General features: G+C 40.8%; 1 protein-coding gene across 1 annotated transcript in view; it reads left to right on the top strand.

Annotated features, from left to right (window-relative positions):
• Nucleotides 1-993: 993 nt before the first annotated feature.
• NF1 (neurofibromin 1) overlaps nt 994-16,648 on the top strand; it is a gene marked incomplete at its 5' end in the record, with an annotated part of 159,497 nt that continues 143,842 nt past the window's right edge. The window contains 7 exons of the mRNA XM_018570336.1: nt 994-1,137; nt 3,270-3,353; nt 7,908-8,098; nt 9,429-9,535; nt 9,668-9,735; nt 11,002-11,077; nt 15,012-15,169. Coding sequence (XP_018425838.1) covers nt 994-1,137; nt 3,270-3,353; nt 7,908-8,098; nt 9,429-9,535; nt 9,668-9,735; nt 11,002-11,077; nt 15,012-15,169 — 828 coding nt within the window. The remainder of the gene's footprint in view (nt 1,138-3,269; nt 3,354-7,907; nt 8,099-9,428; nt 9,536-9,667; nt 9,736-11,001; nt 11,078-15,011; nt 15,170-16,648) is intronic.

The following is a 16,648-nucleotide window of genomic DNA, read 5'->3' as shown; positions in this document are numbered from 1 at the left end:
TGCACCATTACTATCTTACAGTGCAACTGACGCCCAAACTTTTTTTTTGTTTTTTATAGATTGGAAAGGAATTAGAAAAAATGTCAGGTTTTTTTTGTGTGTCCCTGTTAGGAAGATTCACCCTCTCCATTTGTCCCGGTGATGCCTATCACCGGGACAAATGAACCCTCCTGACCACCAGTGATTTTCCTCACTTTCTGTTGTGGTTATTGGACAGGAAGTGAAGGGAAATCTTGCCTTATGAGACAGGTACTCTATCCAAAAGTACAAAAAAATAGGAGGAGAAATGAGGATAGGCCGTGTGTCCTTTTGTAATTTGTTAGAAATAGGCTGGGATGACACCATGTGCTTAGGAATTCAGAGCTGTGTTATCATACTATGTCTCCTTTACATCAACAGTTATTTTTCTGTACTGGCAGCATGTATGAGGATTGGTTCACTCCACAAAGAGCGCGGTCAGCCTTTGGAACGCACTGTATCGCAACCTTACCATTCAGAGACGGGAGGGGGCCTGGTGGTTCATTGAAGTCAATGGAACTGCATCCACGATACAACCCCCCCGCTCACACATTAGTGCCTGTGGTTTTTTTTGCAGCGTACTGGAATACAGCCACTGATGTGCCAGGTTTTCCGGTGCGGCCATTGACTTAAATGCACCGCCGTGCCCCCTCCCTGAACGTAGGGATCCGGCCGGGTAGTAATGCAGTGTGTTCCAGAGGCTTAACGCTCTGGAACGCACTGTTTGTGGTGTGAACCGACCCTCAAGGTATAAAACCTGGGGAAATGTGCATGTATTACAGAAATGTACTTCATTTTTTATTTTCCTTTGACACATGCTTTAAGTTTTATAGTCCTTTTGTTAACAAAACTTTAATGTTCCTGTGGGTCTGTGCAGCAAGTCCCATTTGGTTTCTGGGGTATTTTGTTGACAAAGATATCTTTACAATTAAAGCTGCTTTGAATAACTGATGCATCTTTTCTTTTTTCCTCTAGCTTCCGATTAAAGCCGGGCAGCAGAATACACACACCAAAGTCAGTATGGAGCACAACAAAGAGTGTCTCATAAACATTTCAAAGTACAAATTCTCCCTGGTCATAAGTGGACTTACACACATCTTAAAAAATGTAAACAACATGGTAAGTTTCCTGAAAATATTGCAGAATTGGTCGATGTGCTATTAAAGTGACATTAAAGGCTATTTCCCTTCACCCAATGTTAGGGTCAGGACTTACCTTAAATGATGCCTCTTTATTTGATCATCTTCTTCCTTACGGTCCTTTTCAGCCTTCTCTCCAGCGCTGGTGCGAGTCTCTGATTCAGCGCTGACTCCTCTGTCCTCTTCTCTCATGTCCCACGGAGTCTGTATGGGTGAGCACTGCTTCATAGACTTACCTTGCGTCTCTCCTCGTCTCCCGGCCGAACATCTGAACTGCGCATGCGCCCGGCCCCGAGATCCTTTGCGGCCACCGAGACTCTTCAGATGTTCGGACGGGAGTGCGCGGCAAAGACACAGGTTAAGTTTAAACCTGTTTCAAAGTTTTTTTAAAAACGTTTTTTGCATATGTCTACTGCTTGCTAGCATTAGATGTATGCAAAAAAGTGAGGGTTTAATAACCCTTTAAGCTTAGTTGCCCCAAATGTTCCTGTTTTGCAGATGCAGCCTTTACTTGCAGATCTATCAAGTCCCCTATGTGATAGCACAAAGTGACAGATTCTCTTTATGGAGACATCGGGGGACCCCACAGAAGCTGGTGAAGCACAGATCAAGCTTCATTAGCTTCTTCTCCGAAGACAGCAGCCGGAGAAATGACAGGGCAAAACCAGAAGTGACGAAATCCTCATCGGTTATGATTTCGGTAACCAGAGAGGAGATCAGGCAGCGGATCTGTGCTCATCTCCTTCTGGTCCACCTGCCGGCTGAAAAAAAAATACTAGCAGACTAGTCTTGGTTTCAACCACTTTAGTACTGGACCTTTATTTACGTACATTGGTATTAAAGTGGTTAAAGCTGTTAATTTAGACTAGTATAAGTACTATCACACTTACACTAGGTACTTCTTTTAACATGCTTGGGTGTGCAGTAATGTCATATTTTTTTTTTTTTTACTGCATATTCTACTATAAGGTGAAACATGTTCAAGGCGGGGATAGACTTGTGTTTGACCAATTTATTCCCGTCGCCCTTAAAGGACCGATTCACACCAGCCACTGTGCTTTATGGTACATAGCATAGCAGCTGGTGTGTGGATCCCGGCACATCTCACTGTGTGCTTTTTTTTTTTTTACACAAGTGACATTTTATTAAGTTCTGTGGGCACATCGATGTGCGAGGTTGTTGTACCAGGTTGCATCCCACTATGCTGAAAAAAAGTACTGCATTCAGTACTTATTTTTTCAGTGCACACCACCACGTTCCACCACAATGGGGTGGTGTGAATGGTGTCCATCCGTGAGAAAGCAAATTGCCTTGTCTTGCATTGGGGCTACACTAGAAAAATGGTCAACGTAGCCCCAACGCATCTGGTGTGCATTCACCCTTAAAAGAGAACTATGGGGTAACCTTTTTATCCCATAGTTCTTTTTAGGGTCACATGAGGACATATACGAATGCCCTCCCGTGACCCAAAGCTCAGTATATAGCGGGCTATTGCCTGTTATTTACTGAGAATGCCGCAGCCAGGATGGATCCCAACAATATTTTCAAGATCCACTCAGCTGGCTGATTGACAGCGGGCTCCGCCTGCCCCCTCCCCCATCCATTCCTCCTGTCAGTCATGGAGGATCTGAGCGGGAAGGGGGGGGATCCCTCTGGGGAGCAGTGACTAATAGTCACCGCTCTCTGCAGGTAGATGTTCGGTAAGTGAGCGAGCGATGGTATGTGTTCGCTCAATTGCCGATCTATAGAGTCGACGTGTGACAATTTCAATCTCACAGGTCGGCTCTAGCTATGATGATGAGTGTAAATCACTCCCCTCATAGTCCTTTTCAGTTGAGACAGAAATCCGTTACAACCTTTGGGTCTGTGGGGTGCATGGACCAAGATCAAGAGGATATCTCAGCCCTTGCATTTATATAAAAACTTGATTGCTGATTTACTGGGCTGTGTACAGCTTTTTTATGCTCTTACTCTTCATGGTGCTGTTGTATCTACTTTTACTCTATTTTGCTGCTCTGTATTTTTACGCTTAAAAGCTGCAGGAAATGTATACGTACATTGACAGTTCTAACAGTTTCCTTTATTCTAACATATTTTATTTCACATTTCTAGAGGATATTTGGAGAAGCTGCTGAAAAAAATTTGTATTTGTCTCAACTGATTATATTGGATACACTGGAAAAATGTCTTGCAGGGGTGAGTATTTGAAATGTTTTTCAATTTTGTGGATTTTTTTTTTACTTACAAAAAACAAGTTTCAGCTTTAAATTTAGGAAAAACACCACAATGTGGGGTCTATTTATAACAAAATTTGCATAGCTATTCGTCCAGTGAAATGTAATTGTAAATTCATTCAGTGTGAGTTAACCAGATGTTTCTGGAAATTGGGGGGTTGTGGGGGAAGCAAATGTACTTAACGTAACACTAAACTCAGGAGTTAAAGTACAACTATGAGGTGAGTGATTTTCACTCAACTTCATAGTTCAAGCCGACCTGTGACCATGAAACTGTCACACGTCGGCTCTATAGAACAGGAAGTGAGCAAACACATACTGTCGCTCGCTCACTTTCCAATCATCTCCCTGCAGGGATTCTCCCCCTCCCCGCTCCGATCCTCCAGCGCTGAGTGGAGAAACGGACGGGGGGTGGGCGGGCACAGCTGGCTCTGCCTCTAGATAGGCAGACATGATCACTGAAATCCCACTTATTACATGAATAATGTGATTTTTGGCAAGCTGTCATTCAAGCTGAATGATATGGTAGCAAAATGACTTGAACATTTTCACTAAGGCTATAATAATTCCCAATCATTCATACACATTTAAATCATACCCATAATTTAGCCACACAATTATTTTGGCACTCTGCCCTGCAGCATTATGTTATGGTCACTAGATAGGAACTTAGCTGTTCACAAGTGGAGGGGGCGGACGACACAGCTGGCTCTGCCTCTAGATCAGCAGGGCCCGCTGTCACTCACTGAGCCGGGTGGATCTCTACAGCATTGTCGGAATCCGTCCCAGGTGCGGCGATCTCGGTATATAGTGAGCAATAGCCCACTATATACTGAGCTTTGGGTCACGGGAGGACGTTAGAATATGTCCTTCCCGTGACCCTTAAAAGAACTATGGGATAAAAAGGTTAGCCCATAGTTCTCTTTTAAATCTTTAAAATGCATTTGAATACCGTAACAAATAACAAAAATGTATCTTATTTGTGTATCACTCAGCAGTAGAACCTGAAATCATCTCTGAATTGGTGCTGAAACTCTCCTTCCTTCTGGACAGTGACTACTTTTGTTCCCCATGGTCCCTGTGGGTGTTGTAAAGTAGCTACCACTCAGAGCGCTGTGAGCTTGTCACAGGAGGCTGAGCTCTCCTCCCGCACAGATCAGGAGAGCAGGGTGTGGGCGGAGACAGCTGTAGCATACGTGGTCACATTCCTTTGTGCCCAGGATTAATGATCATTAGGATCTAGTTTTTCAATGAAATGTTTGTACATAATTTTTTACTGTTATAGAAAAACATTTAACTCCAAAGACATGCTGGAAGGTAAATTGGCTCCTGTTTAAAGCTGGACACAGACCTTACAACCATCGCAAGACTTTTGTCTTGCGATGGTTGTAAGGTAATTAAAAAAAATGTATGATCTGCCTATCTTGGACAGGCAGATCGTACTTGCGATGATCGGGGTGGGCTTCCGGTGACTGCAATGCTGAACGGGCAGTGTGCGCTTGCGGCATTTATCTTGCGAACATGCCACACACCCGCCGACAATTGTACGATTCTCGGCGGATTTTCGAACATGTTCCTAAGATAAGTCATGCGACCGTACAGTAAAAACGGTGGCACGCCTTCCCGCGATTATCGTACGATTATCTCAAGGTATGTGGGCACCTTTAATCGGCCCTGTATGTCTGCATGGGATATAGGGACTTTATATTATAAGCTCCATGAGGGCAGGGACTGATGAGAATGTACGCTAAGTAAAAGCGCTGCGTAAATTGTCGGCGCTATATAAATACCTCTAATAAATAAAATAATTGCTATACATGAATTTTTCTACGTTATTAAAAATGACAATTTGTAGCCAGCCCTGATTGTATGAAACTATTCAAAACTGAGATGTATGTTCCTTGTAACCACGTGTGGGTGTTCTGTGCACTCTATATGCACTCAGCAATTAATTTCTAGCTCATACGATTGGCTTACTGGGAAAAATCATAAAAATATCAGGCTGACCCTCTCACTCAGGAAGCAGGAATTCACTTATTCGTTTTTACAGAAGCAAGTAAAAGTCTGCACTGATGGTTTCTAAATCCTGGTGATGTATTGAACTAATCCAGAGAGGACTTTTTTTTTTCATCAGCAAAATTGGATCTTCGCTTAAAATGCTTCTTAAAATCAACTTTCTTACTTTATGCTTGTTGGCAAAAAATAGTAGAAGATCCACATCATATATTTTTTTTTTTCCTTCATATGTGAAAAGCTGATCTTGTCATTGCCAGTGAAAAGCGATGGATAGTTTTTGCAGGTGTTTCCTGGTTTAAAAACCCCGAGTGAACTTCCACTGTGACAGACACGCTTTCTGTTTTTCTATTTCTGCTCATGCCATTTTTCCCAAATGTTGAAGAGCTTTAAAAAAAGTTAATTGATCTGTAATTTCTCTTTTCTTAATATTGCTTGATCTGTTAGTTTATATTGCTTTATCCATCTGCTTTCTCTTTATGGTTCATTAAGTTAGTGAACTGGAGCACTGATACATGACTTATCACTGAGTTGTGTTTTCTCAGCTTTATCTGTCAGCTGTGTAGCAAGCTTTATTGTCATTGTTGTCTGTATTGCTTCAGTTACAAGGTTTGCCTAACATTTCATGGTCAAAGCAATTGTTGCAATTTTGTTGTGTGGGGATTAAACTGCTGATAATTTTTTAACTGCTTTGGATACTAAAGTGTAGGTGAAAAATGATTTGGTACATCTCTGTAACACATGCAGATTTTATCTTGTTTCTCTCCTTTTAAAATGCTGCAAGTACAAAGCATACCCGTTGAGCTACCGGAAATCTAGTGTGCTCCTGTTTGCCAGTTTGAGCTGACTTCAGTTAGAGATGATCCTGCACTTGGTGTGAACCCAGTTCGCCCAGGTCTGCTCAAAATTGTGACTGCCTCTCCCAGCCCAATCAGCTGTGGCAGTTATAACTAAGGCATTCCCTGTCCCTTTGTGACACACAGGCTGCGGGGTGGGTAATGTGCCTCTCCACAACTGATTGGGTCAGGAGGAAGGGGTGGTAGTCACAGTTTTGAGTGTGCTGGGGCGAACTCGGGTGAACTGGTACACTGAAATCCCAATCAGTGGTATTATTCCTGCTCAATTCTAACCTAATGGAATACAGGACCCCTCACCCTTTCAAAGCCTTCCATAACATAAGGGTGGTGTTCTTTAGTGCAAGGGGAGAACTGGGCAACGGGGTTGATTTACTAAAGACAAACAGGCTGGCCACTTTGCAAGGAAATGATCAATTTGCAAGGGAACTTTTTAACTTCGCTCATGTGATAAAAATGCACTTTGCAAAGAATACCCAGTCGGGTGCAAGGAACAAAAAAACCACATGATTGGATGGTGGAAGTCAGCAGAGCTTTTCTTCGTTCACTAAGCTAAGGGGCGAATCCCCTGTGAAGTGAAGTCTATTTGCCTTTAGTAAATCAAACCCACCGTGTCTGCTCATCACAGAAGTCAGAAGTTCAGCAATTTTGTGTACTTTCAAGAGTTAAAACATGGAGAAATGTGCATGTATTGAGATTGTTCTTCAGTTTTGTTTTAACTGACGTACATGTTAAAACATTAACACTGTTGTGGTGTGCAGGCTTGGCTTACTTTTATTACGTTTCAAAAATAACTTTATTCTTAGAAAGAAAATAGATTTTTTACCACAGTCTTAAGTTTCTTAAAAAATAAAATAAAAATTAGTTTGATTACAGTATTTACATCAGATACAGCTGTCATTATCTTGTCTGTCATGTTCTGATTACATCGATTCTAAACACATATGTTCACATTTTGTGCTTATGTTTTCCATGTATAGTGCATTTGTACATATCGAAAGGCTTTGGAAGCATGCAATAAATTGTGCTGGATGCATCAGACGCCCAAATTTTTTTTTTTAGAAATGGTCTCAATTCCTTATTTTTTGTGCGTTTGCACATGTATGTTGTAAAATGTAAAATACATTTTTGTACTGTAACTGGTGCCTGAATTTAAGATTGTAGAACTGTCTTTATATTTTTCTCATTCTATGTTCTGTTCAGACTACCCAAACTCTGCTGGGTTAAGTCACTAAAAGAGACTCTTTTAGCAATACAGTGTAAAAGAAGAAGCTTTATACCCACCCCCTCCAGGAGGCAATGTGTGTTGAAACTTCTCCCTCTTAAGGAGCTCTGGTTGCCACCGCTATCCGACACACTTGGACGTGGTCCCTCCTACTGACCCCAATGTCAGTGTAGGGCAGAGTAGTGACTTATCTGTCGCTATGTGAAACCAAAGCACAAAAAAGGGCGATACTGTACCTGAGGTGTGTCAGTGGGAAGGGTTGGAGAGCCATAAAAAAAATTATTTTTCCCAGTGAGGGCTGTATATTTTCTGAAGTGTATTGGTGCTATGTTATATCTGCATTTTAGATGCAGGTAGTGCATAGTTCTGGAGTCTTTTATTCTCGGAAATGTCAATTATCTTTATCTACATATTCTCATTTCAGCAACCAAAAGACTGTATGCGCTTGGATGAAACCATGCTTGTTAAACAGCTGCTACCTGAGATCTGCCATTTTATTCACACGCATCGAGAGGGCAACCAGCATGCAGCCGAGCTGCGGATTTCTGCATCAGGAGTCCTGTTCTCTTTAAGCTGCAATAACTTCAATGCAGTTTTCAGTCGCATTTCCACCAGGTGAGGAGCAGTAACATTAAGGGAGAACTGCAGGCACACCTTAATTTCAGTATTTCAATATTGGTGAGATGCTCAGTGAATTCATAGAAAGATGCTGGGCTAGTAGCATTTATTTAATGCTGAGTGATTAATATGATTATTGTAAATGCTGACCCTCCCATTTTGCAGGGTATGATGGCAAAGCATTATACATTATCTGCCGAGAAGATGCAAGTAAGAATTTGCAGTTTTCTAAAAGCAAGTTTAGTAAAATCTGTGCATTATGTAGATATAGAATATATATAGATCTATCTATAGATGTATATACACATATATATATATACACATATATACATGCACACATACACACGGACAAAACTTTTGGCACCCTTGCAGAAATGCAGGGGTTCTAATATTTTTGGCCATGACTGTACATATGCTTTTTTTTTTTCCCCTGACCTAGGCTTTTCTTGTTAAAGTTCCTAGTGGTCCCCAGATTTCAGTTTGAAGAGTTCATGTGTACATGTACAGATAATTTTCCAGGACTAGACTAGAGAAAAATTCAAAAGTTAGGAGGCAGCTGTCATTTTTTAAGGAGCACACGAAGCTCCTGGGACTTGCGCTTCCCTGTTTTAATGTATGATTTTGTTTTCTATAAACATGTGATCCACTGACACCATTTTTTTTCAAGTACAAGTACTGATACATTTTTGTTTATTGTCCTGTGACAGTTTTTCTAAAACAATATGGACTAATGATTTCAGGACAGTGGTGGAGCTCCATAGCCAGGTCCCAGCTGCAACCCTGATAGTTCTTGTGAAAATGCCAAGTATCGGCACTGGTATCTGAACATCCCTACATACAACGTATAATAATGACAGCAGGGAGAGATCTTAGAAATGTCTTCGATCCAACCTTGGATCTTTTGCTCTTGTGAAGATTATAACTACGCTTGGGAACTCACAGGATTTATTCTTTAGTAGCAGTTATTTAATAACTGTGCAAAAAGCATTAGTGGCAGTAAATGGGGCAGCTAATTACGGAATGTCTTAGCTTTACAACTCTACTGGTGCTCTGTAAATGGTTTCTGTGGGTTAAAGCATGTCAACACTGAATTGTGTACCAATAAATACGCATTTAACTAAATATACCGGGTAATTGTGACACCCATTTGATTTTCTTTTTCTTTCTAAATTTAAAAAAATATGTTAATTTCTTAAATACAGCATCCCCAGTACTGCTTTAACTAGGAGAACTCTGTCTATAAAGTGAATTTTGCCCCCAAAAGTTGAATTTAAGCCAATTCAAATATAAACTTGATTGATGTTCATTATGCGTTTTCTTTCTTTAGGCTGCAAGAACTGACGGTTTGTTCAGAGGACAATGCTGACGTTCATGATATAGACTTGATACAGTACATTAATGTGGACTGTGCAAAACTCAAAAGGCTGCTACAAGGTTGGGGATATTTCTATGGAAAACATTTTTTTTTTCTCCTATCCTATAATCCTGCCAAATTAATATTGGAGTACAGCTAATTACACATGATTTAAAGAATCCAGTTGATTGTATGTTTGTTTTGTTTTTCAGAGACGGTTTTCAAATTTAAATCCCTGAAGAAAGTGGCTCAGTTGGCGGTTATCAATAGTCTTGAAAAGGTATAAATGACAACACTGTGTTTTAGGTGACCACTGTGCCTATTACCTGCTGCTTGCACATGCTTGCTTCTTACCGTAGTAGTATTTATATAGTGCAAGCAGGTTGTGCAGCATTTCATAAGTTGTATGACAAATGTTATCCTTGCTTCTTTAATCACTGCATTCACATAGTTTTGGCATCTGAAAACCTCTTCAAAATTCTTAACAAACTCGGTATAGAATCAGAATTGGGCTGACTGTGTTGTAGTTTCCCCCAATTTGCTCATCTTTCTCCCACTCACTCCTGTAGCATCTGACATAACTTAGACACTTTCAGCTTGATCATTGGACAGTGAATAAGCATCATAAACATCTGTTTAGTGAGTAGGCGGGTGACCCATGAAGCCTAATGCTGATCTATAAATCAGTACTTGCTAGTGGAAACTGAGACTAGCATATGGCTTAAAACATTTTACACAGGTTCAAGTGATCTTTGTAAAATCTTTATGTATTTTTACAAGATTTTATGTAATCTTTATGTATTTTAAATGCTAGTTCATCGTTCTCTGACAATATCTTCATAAAATGTGTTTTGATTGACCCTAAGTGACCAACTGAAAACAAGGTTTATATTTTCTTGAAGTGGAACTGAGTGCAAGAAGTTAAGATTTGCCATGTAATAGGGGGAAATATTAGAAATGTTAATTGTGCCTAAAGCAGTAGCTTGAAAATGTACCTTTTTTGTCTGGAATTCCATCTGAAAAATAGCAATGTACCTCCTGCTCTGAAGCCTCAGAGCTGTATATCTGCAGTTTGAGACTTAAGGCACTTTTTTGTTTGTGCTATTCTCTTGAGACTTGGAGTGAAATTTGGTGATATCACTACTATGCTGCTCATTGATCCACTTCTAGAGACTCTGACATGAGGAAGCAAGCCCTGCTTTTATTCAGATGCCTCCCTCCTCACAGAGCCACAGTGCATAACAATGTATGGTAAGTCGGTAATAAGGGACAGAATAGCCGCAGAGAGACCAGGGGCAATGCCGGTGACTAGTCCTTTGCCCTCTGCCTGCCTTTTTTGGGTATAGTTTTGAGCGTTCAGTACCTCTTTGCTCTCTATTTATCAGTGCCAACTAATTAACTACATTTTTGAAGCTTTTGGCAGGAACTGTTTAGTGTTGGTATATACAGTATGCAAAAAAAAAAAAAATACCTTTCCAGTCTTTACTTTTTACAAGGGCTTTGTGTGCAAAACGTCCTAATATTATTTGTAATCTTTATTTTGCAGGCATTTTGGAATTGGGTTGAAAATTATCCTGATGAGTTTACAAAGTTATACCAGAGGCCTCAGACTGATATGGCAGGTATGTTTTGTGCTGAGCTGCTGGTGGAGTGCAAAGAGCTTTGTGCTCACAATTTCTTCCTGATAAAAAGTAGCAGACCTCTGTAAAACAGTTATTAAGTTTGGGCTTATATTTTAAATGTTAGTGTCTGAATATCTTATGTTGGAGGCTGAGCACTCTTTCTCGTTCTTTGAGGGACACAGGAAGTTGTTCACCAAGTTATACTGCCACTAACAGGAGTATTGGACTCTGGCAAGTAAAGCACTCTAGGCCAACCCAGATTAACACCCAACATGCCTCAATTGTTTGCTAGTGTCCTATTAGGATTAATTTATTTTTCTTCAGCCCTGCACTGTAAGACTAACCTATTTTTTCTTAGTCTTTAAAATTTGATTCACACTATTTAACTTACTGCTAAAGTTGTTCTCTCTGATTCCAGCTATCTAGCGTGACCATCGTCAGCCTGGCTTTTGGAGTGCTGTGTCTTTAGCCAGTTAAACGGAACTTTGCAAGGATTGCCTGGAAATGACCTTTGGGTACTGGGTGCCACCTAGGGCACTACAGACTGTTATTTTAAAAAGTTAGCCAAGAAACAATTTCTAGGGTCCTAGCTGCTGACATTGCCTCAGCATTGGCCTTGCCTCTGAAGACTCCCTTTTGTAAGTGGGCTGGTTGGGGCAAGCACCAGGAGCTTTCATTTCCCATTAAAGCTGGAAGACTGGGCACTAATTTCATTCGCTGGGTGGATTGTCGTGTGACCTCTGCACTCTTTCCCACCATATAGCATTGAGGAAACATCTTCCTCCTGCTAGGCTAGAGCAACAAGGAACACATCTGTTGTCTGCCTACAGTGACTTTGGTCATCTGTGTCCATCCAACCCTCACCTGGTACAGCTGTCTGGGATTCATGAGTACTTGAAACCTTGCCTCATACTCTATGCCTTATGTTGCTTTTTATCACCATGCGATTTGCGAAATGTCTGATTCTAGCCATTGGGGGACAGTCCCACTGTACTTGAGTCCCCCAGCTTACACAACACTAAAGGCATTGGCGCAGCTTGCAGGCTACTAATGCGGTTGATGTCTGCAGCCTGGAATCCTCTTGCCCTTGACTCTAAGATCTATTCCCTCTTCAGAGTCTTCTTTAGCTCTATCAAGTGTGGCAGTTTCTTCTGCCCTGTCGACTGAGATTTTTACTACAAACTTTCAGAATTTATGTCCAAAACTATCCAGTTATTTGCTGTCTGACTACAGAGGCCACAAACGCACTCCTGCACCTTCTCCCTGCAGATTCAGTATTTGATCTATCTGTGGCCTCTGAGCCATAAGCCGTTGAGACTGCGTCTCTCTGCACCTTTCAAATTCTCTGATAGACATGCTTGCCTCCGAGGAGCTGCAGTGTTATGTCATTAATCGCAAGTTAAATGTAATTTAAGGATCTTCTAATGTAAGGATCAGTGTTGCAGGTCAATACCTTCCTATCCTGCGTCCTTGCGTTCCTACCAAAAGCTCTATCCTGTGGATACATCTACTTTGGCATGGAAGTTCACCACCATTAGCTTCATCAGAGGTAGGAGGTGATGATTGATGGCTTTTGCTAAGGTTGAGAAGCTTGCGTAGCCAATGCATGCAGGAGGTAGTATCCGAAGGTTACAAAATAGTTTTGGGAATATGCCGCGCCGACAATAATCAATGTGTAGGTGTTAAAATGAACTGTGATTAGATCGTGAATTATACAATAAACAAGTGTGAATAATGTATCAACCATACATATAAAATCCCATCATGACAAAACATAAATAAATATTAAAATATATATGTGTTATAAAACATTCTACAATCCATAATGTTTTTTGTTATGATTTAAAGTTCGTATTTAAAAAGCCGTGATGCCCTGGATCATTAATCCCACAGGGTCTGTGGAAACAAATCAGTATTAGTGACGAGCTACCGTGAAAAAAATGTTGATAGTCAGTGAACTGTGTTCGTAAAAAATATATAATAAAAAAGACTAAATAAGACCTATTGTGTTTTTTTGCAGCCCCAAAAGATATAAGACAGTGTCTTATTTTCGGGGAAACACGGTATATATTTTAATATTTATTTATGTTTTGTCATGATGGGATTTTATATGTATGGTTGATACATTATTCACACTTGTTTATTGTATAATTCACGATCTAATCACAGTTCATTTTAACACCTACACATTGATTATTGTCGGCGCGTCATATTCCCAAATTTCATAGCATTTGATTTGAAGGTCAGTTTTGCTGCAGCCCCCAAATTATTTATTTTCAGCACTTATACTTACATTTTTTGCACCTCACTGATCCAGCGCAGAATCACCATAATATACAAAATAGTTTTGCTTCTGTCCTTTACCTCAATTCTTCACATCACATTTTCTCGTGTCTCAGCAATGTTGGGTGGACCTTCTTTCATCCATTCAGGAATTGTTAAACCAGGGGTTTATTGATCCATTTTCCCCAACCATATGACTTGTTTTTTTTTTTTTTTTTATTCATTCATGATGGTGATTTCATAGCATCCATCGAGATAAAGGATGCATATTCTCATCTTTCTGGGTTATTTACCGGTTTCTTTACTTTGCAGAGGGCAACAACTTCTACCACTTTGTGGTCCTTCTCTTTGGCCTTGCTTAGGCCTTGATAGAGAGAGAGATTTCTTGGATCTGGACAAGATGATCTGATTGCATCTTCAAACCAAGCTATATTTCATAGAGGCTGCTGTCTCAGGCATTGTTGGAGGGCAGGTTTTCTTACACTGATTGTTACATCGGCTGACAGTGAAAGGCGAGGAGGCGGCCAGGCCCCTGCAGCGCCGGATGATGCCTGGCTCTAGCAGTGCAGGGCCCCAGCATTGGTGATCCAGCAGCTTCAAGACAGGCTGGGGCCCCATCAGCACCGCTGCTCGTATGATGTGGGACCGGACGGAAGTGACATTACTTCCAGTCCGGCAGCAGAGGAGGCCAGGTGTACAGGCACCAGGAGCAGGTGAGAGGGGATGAAGCCCTGACCAGCCCACCTGAGACCCCTGCAGAGCCCACCATGGAGAGTAAGCATCACTAATGGTATATTGCGCTGTATAATGTACCATCAGCTATAGAGGAATACAAATCCCAGCAATACATTATACACTGTATGTATAATGTATTGCCAGGATGTGTTGTATTCCTCTATAGCTGGTGGTATTCTGCATTGTGCTGCATAATGTATTATTGCTGAGATTTGTAGTGCTCTATAGTTGGTGGTATTCTGCATTGATTGCTGTATAATTTTACCCTTTCCATTTCACTTTATTGCACACCACACTTTTTTTTTTTTTTAATTTCACTGCTCCAAGCTTGACTGTTGTGACTGGCTCAGTGTCCTCTGTACAGCACTGTGATATATGCCAGAGCTATATCAATGTATAATAATAGTGTGTGACTGTGGGGGGACATTAGAGTGTAAGCTCCTCTGTACATAGACTGGTGTAAATGGCTCAGTGTTCTCTGTATAGCACTGTGGAATATGTCAGAGCTATATAAATGTATTATTAGAATTATTATAATACAGGATTTATATAGCGCCAACAGTTTGCGCAGCGCTTTACAATATAAGGAAGACATTACAATCACAATACAATTCAAGACAAGATGGTAAGGAGGGCCCTGGCTGTGAGGGCTTACAATCTAAAAGGGAGGGGAAAGTGATACATGAGGAGGTTATTCACATAAATGTAGAATAAAAACAGTGTGGCGGCAGTGCGGGAGAAGGGGGTGGGGTGGGGTGGCGGTCTAAAACCATGTAAGGGGCCCCAAAATTTCTGATGGCTGCCCTGGGCAGCAGTATAAACCTAGGCTGCTTAATTGTGGTAAAGCTGAGTCCATCAATAGATTCAAAGACATTTTTTTTTTTTTTTTCCTCTTTTGTCATGTGTTTTTTTTCAGATTGTGCAGAGAAGTTGTTTGACCTTGTGGACAGTTTTGCTGAAAGCAACAAGAGAAAAGTAGCAGTTTGGCCCCTGCAAATAATTTTACTTGTTCTGTGCCCAGAAATTATCCAAGACATTTCTAAGGAAACTGTAGAAGAAAGCAAAATGAACAAGGTGAGAGAGACTGGAGTATAACATGTATGTTTTTATGTTCATTCCTTTTAACATTTAGAAGGAATTGAGTTATCTTCTTTTGAAATACTTTCGTTTAAGGACTTTGGTAATTTAAAGCACTTGACATGTATGTACACTTGTATAAACCCAAAAACAAAAATGTAATATATTGTAGCTTACTAGTCCTCGTGGTCCTTACTTCACCCTGGATATGATGGCTGCATAGTTTTTCCTTTTTAGACTCCCCCCACCCCCACTTTTCACTTGGAAATCCTACAAAAAACAAACCCCCTGTTGTGGCTTCACTTTTCCTCAACTGTATCTATGGAGGCAGCCATGGTTGGACTTTCCACTTTCTCCATTACATGGTAGTTGATGGGCTTTGTAGTTTACACAAAAAAAAGATAAGATTGTTTTGTGCTTCCAGTTTATCTCATAGGAAGTGACAAATAAGCTGCATTTCTAGCAAGATCAACAGGTAGTTCTTTATCATATATTGAAATATAATTAGAATGTTTTGGATAGAGTGGTGAGAGTTTAAAACCGCTGTCAGGTTTTTATTGCTGCCTGTGACCCTCTTAGGGAGATTTGTTCTCTCTAATTGTCCTTATCACCTACGTCATTAGTAAAAGTGAGGGTACATCCAAAAATGTTAATTAACACCGGAACAGCAATAGAGGGAAAATCTTCCAATGGGAACACTTGTTCTATGCCAGCTATCTGAGATGATTTCCTTTGCATTGGAAAGATATCCTCCTGCTTCCTGTTAAAATGTCTGTAGGACAGGAAATGAAGAGAAATCTCAAAGGGTTATTAAACCCTTGCATGGTTTTGTATATATCTACTGCAAACAAGCAGTAGATATATGCAAAACGATGAAGAAAAAAAAACTTTTTCAAAGGGTTAATAATTACCTGTGTCTCTGCCATGCGCTCTCGTCCGAACTTTTGAAAATTTATTTGGCGGCCGCAAAGGATCTTGGGGCGGGCGCATGCGCAGTTCAGATGTTCGGCCGGGAGACGAGGGGAGACGCAAGCTAAGTATATGGAGCAGCGTGCACCCGAAGAGGAGGACAGACGAGCCAGCGCTGGAGGGACATCTGAAAACTACACTAAAGAAGAAGTAGATGATCAGATTAAGGTAAGTTCCTGCACTAACATTGGGGGCAGGGAAAAAAATAATTAGCCTTTAATGTCACTTTAATAACATACACATGGCAAATAAAAGTTGTTTTTCTTGCTCTGTGTGAAGATGAAAAAACTGCTCCCAGGCTCTCGCATTACCAGGTGTCTGTTTCCAGGTTTAATGTGTGTTGAGAGAATTTAGTCTGTTTTTAGTCAAGTAAAGGTGCCCATACACTTTACAACCATCGCAAGACTTAAAAAACTGCTCCCACGCTGTCGCATTACCAGGTGTCTGTTTCCAGGTTTAATGTGCGTTGAGAGAATTTAGTCTGTTTTTAGTCAAGTTAAGGGGCCC

The sequence above is a fragment of the Nanorana parkeri genome, unplaced genomic scaffold (assembly GCF_000935625.1).
Source record: "Nanorana parkeri isolate BGI_ZX_2015 unplaced genomic scaffold, ASM93562v1 scaffold1510, whole genome shotgun sequence".
NCBI lineage: Eukaryota > Metazoa > Chordata > Amphibia > Anura > Dicroglossidae > Nanorana > Nanorana parkeri.
This window is presented reverse-complemented; position numbering and strand designations above follow the sequence as displayed.